The 3,997-nt window shown below is 43.7% G+C and overlaps 1 protein-coding gene across 1 annotated transcript; it reads right to left on the minus strand.

Annotated features, from left to right (window-relative positions):
- Nucleotides 1–1,093: 1,093 nt before the first annotated feature.
- Nucleotides 1,094–1,889, minus strand: LOC105045312 (uncharacterized). The gene has a single exon (XM_010923548.4). The coding sequence runs from the start codon at nt 1,743–1,745 to the stop codon at nt 1,329–1,331; it is 417 nt and encodes a 138-aa protein (XP_010921850.1). The 5' UTR covers nt 1,746–1,889; the 3' UTR covers nt 1,094–1,328.
- Nucleotides 1,890–3,997: the final 2,108 nt, after the last annotated feature.

Here is a 3,997-nt window from a genome sequence, read left to right on the forward strand (position 1 = left end):
TGGTAAGATTTATAAACAAGTTAACCGTATAAGCACAATACTTCGTCTGTGAATGGTTTGAATTGCCTTCCCTTCAAGCTCTGAGTCGAGCAATGCTCTCCTATGGATAGACTTCATGGACCTGAAAGGCATGCTGAGATCTGGGAGTTTGTTGCATAAGGTGTAATGGTGGTGTTGTGGCACAGCATTTTTTCCAGGACAACGGTAGACATCAGTCCGGAATTGGAGCCTTTGCACAAACTACTGCTTGTTTGTTTGATATGATTATTTATATTCTTCCGTATGTGATTCGTGGACGGAAAAAAATTATATCTATTGCACCAACAAAAAGCATCAGAAACCAAATAAGATGACAGCTTGAAAATCAGAAACATCATAATTAATTTGGTTCATCTATTTATAATTCAAACTTGAGGTTCGTTAGATATATTTTATTCATAAACAGCATTGTTTTTTAACTCAAAAATCCCGAAGCATCTTACTAGGACTAGAATTCATGGCATGATAAATTATGTTACCGGTTCCCCATTCTTCATGGCACGTGTGCGTGATTGCACCGGTACCAGTAGTTGGAAAGTTTGTATGTTAGTTGTCACATCACTGCCCTGATAATAACTAGCTCTAACTTTACCTTGCTTATGATACTCCTTGAATATTTTCACAGGGAAATTGGCATCCACCAGTCTTAAATAGGTGTGGGGCATCTCATGACCTTGAAGGGAAGGAATTGCAGAATAATACCTCCGCAAAGAAGATCAGAAAGGAATTATGAGTTGGATTTGAAAGTTAGATCAACTCCCAACAACCTAGAATCACAAAAATTTAAAATATGAACCAAGGATTAAATGGAAAAGAAGAGATTTCACATTGATCAAAAGCATCACCGACAGTTTACCAAGCCCACTTAATCAAATGTTTACCATATTAGTCATTTACTCATTTTGCCAACCATAGAGGCTCCATATAGAACAAGGGGGCGGAAAATACAATAGTTAAGCTTTTATGTTTCTCCTTCGAACAATAATTAGAGGAACATACTATCAAGACACACAAGAAACGGACAAAAACACATTGAAAGGAAGAGCTTTGAACATGGAGTAAAGAGAATTAACTATGAAGTCATCTCATAATAGAAATACAGATGAGTAAAGCCCACATATTGCACATCAATAATCCTCCCTCTTTTCTTCTGCTGCTGCTGCTGCTGCTGCTTTTCCTTCTCTGCTTTCCCTAGTGCAAGATCTGGTGCCAGGCACCAGATCAAAGGAAGAAGAACAACAAGAACAAGAAGAAGGTTCTAATACCCAAAGTAAGAGATTACATGAAAATTAGGAAACAGCCCTTGGAATACTCAATCTGGTGGAGTGTGGTGGGATGATGGCATGGTGGTGGTGGCCAGCCAAGTAAGGCTTCTCCAAATAGGCGATAGTTGGTGAAGGGCTCACTTGCATGAACATATAGTTCCCTGCAAACAGCTCCCCCACGTAAGGCCTCCCTTCCTTCAATCTTTTCAGCACCTTCCTCACTGCAGCCCCCACCACCTTGGCTTTCCTCCTTAACAGCCTCCTCAGCCCCGCCACTCGGACCCTCGGCCTCCGCCACCGCCTTGCCCCGCTGTCGAGCCTCAGCCAGCTCCTCCTCCCCCTCCTCCTCACCGCCAGCACCCCTTCTTCTGTTTCATCTTCTTCCAGCCCTGGGGGGAGTTTTCTTAGTCTTTGGTAAGAGAACTTGGTGGAGGAAGCCATCTTTCACAGTGGGAGATGAGGCAGGGTTGGTTGAGTTGATGGGTGGTGGTGGTGGTGGTGGGGAGGGTTAACCCCTTTTTCATGGGAATTCCCATGCCTTTTTATGCTTTCTTTAGCCATAAAGAGGGTCCAGTGGAGTTGGGGGAAGCTGTTAGGGTTATTTAATGCTGGATGGAGTTGCGTGGTGGATTGGGAGCAAGGGTGGAACCCATGCACTTGGTTGCCAGCTGTTGGCTAATTCCCTCATTCTCACGCCACGAAGGTGGTCCCTTTTAAGTGACACACCACCAGGCAGTTCAGCACTCTCACGCAAGTCTTGTTTTCTAGTTAGAAAGCATGGCTCCAGTAGACAAAAAAAAAAGAGGAGTCTTCCTGTCCAGATATATATGAAGGTTTTAACCCGATATAGTGGACTGGTTGTGAGTCGTTTGGGTAGATGGTGAGATAACGCATTGAAAGTTACAGGGCATGCAGGCTTCATTTTTTTTTTTTTTTTTTTTTTTTTTTGGGTAAAAAGCATGGAGGCTTGTTTCGTGGGTCTAGGATGATAAGCAAAGGCTGGTACTTGGCAATTCCATCCTGTTGCCAGTCTCTGTCAAAATCAAATTTTTTCAAGATATGTTCACCAGGAGGTTCAGTGGTTCATGTCAGAGGACAATAATTTTTCCATTGATTTTTTCAGAAAGTTTTTGATGTAGAAATTATATAGTGATATTCAAAGAGTTCTGTGATCACAGGGCACGGGAGGTGGCTGCTTGAAGCAGCGTAACCTAATTTAAGTCATGAGAAGTTAAACGGAATCAAGAGTTTAGCTTCAGCATAATTTAAATTCATATATTTGCGTTCTCGTGGTTAGTTTTGTCGAATGTAACTGGATAAGGGCCTTCTGCTAGCTGAATGTTCAACGTGACCAATTTGGACCAGAGCTAACTCAGAAATAAAGCACTATATATATATATATATATATATATATATATAGACTCTCCTCCGATTGGCCGGATTCCAATATACATTTGGTTGGGTCCTTGTTTATTGGATCGGCATGCATCTCAAAGCTACCCTTAAAAGCTAACGGAGGAGTTTGAGAGGCCATCAGCTGACTTGGCATTGTTTAAAAAAAAAAAAAAAAAAGCGCGACAGAGAGAAAGCACATATTGAATGTGATGCGATGGCAGTCCACAAGCGCACCTCCGTCTCTTGATCTCCTCTCTCTCTCCTTTTTTTCTGCTCCCATCTCTCTCCCTTTTAAAAGCCATCTCTCTTCCCAAACCTTCTTTTCCTCTCTCCCATTCAAAACCCTACCTAACCCAAAACTCCCACTCACTATCGGCTCTTCCCCAATCCTCAACTCTCACCTTCTTCTCCTCTCTCTCTCTCCCTCTCTCCCAACTCTTACGTTTTCCTCTCTCTTTTTCTCTCTTCCCCCTGTCATCGGCTGTTCCCCAACCTCCAACACCCACTTGCTGCCCTCAAATTTTCTTCTCATCCCCAACCCCAAGTTCTTCAACCCACTCGTCGTTGGCTCTTTTTCAACCTTTACCCACTGTCGGCTCTTCTCCAACCCCTACCCACTGCCCCACCCACGGTCGGATCTTCCACCAACGGCCGGGTCTTTCCCAAACCCCAACTCTCACCCTTCGCCTCCACCCATCGCTGTCTTCTTTCTTTCCTATTCGTCATCAACTATCGCCACCTCCAACCAATGCCACCACCAGCCTATACTGCCCCCAATCGATGCCGCCATCAGGCTCCACCGCCCTCAACCATCACTTCCACCATCTGGCGCCACCCTCAACCGTCGCCGACACCATCCGTCGCCGTTGCTGCTATCCGCTGTTGCTCCTAACTGGCACCAGCACCACTCGCTGCCGCATCCAATCGGTGCTGCCACCACCTGCCGCCACCCCCACATATAGCCAGAGGTCCACCTCTTCCATATCAGGTGAGCATCTTCCTAATTTATTTCCTTCGTATCAATAGCTAGATAAATATTAAATCTTCTTAGTTGAGGCATGAAAGAGAATCATAATATCTCTAATAGATCTAAGTCATGATCAATCATAAGATGAAAATATTTAGAGATACAAGAACAAATGAACTAATGACACATATCTTTCTGTCGTGACATCAATCTCAGTGTTTAATAAGTATTCATAATCTTTCTTGCTAGATTGTGAGTAATGCTGTGCATGGTGCGTTGCAATCTGCATGTGCAGAACAGTGTATGTTAATCATTCTTGTGGACAATACCT

This window comes from Elaeis guineensis, chromosome 5 (genome assembly GCF_000442705.2).
Source record: "Elaeis guineensis isolate ETL-2024a chromosome 5, EG11, whole genome shotgun sequence".
Classification (NCBI taxonomy): Eukaryota; Viridiplantae; Streptophyta; class Magnoliopsida; order Arecales; family Arecaceae; genus Elaeis; species Elaeis guineensis.

What these genes read in the sequence shown, in the direction of transcription:
- LOC105045312 (XM_010923548.4), bottom strand. Translation starts at nt 1,745, where the DNA reads ATGGCTTCCTCCACCAAGTTCTCTTACCAAAGACTAAGAAAACTCCCC.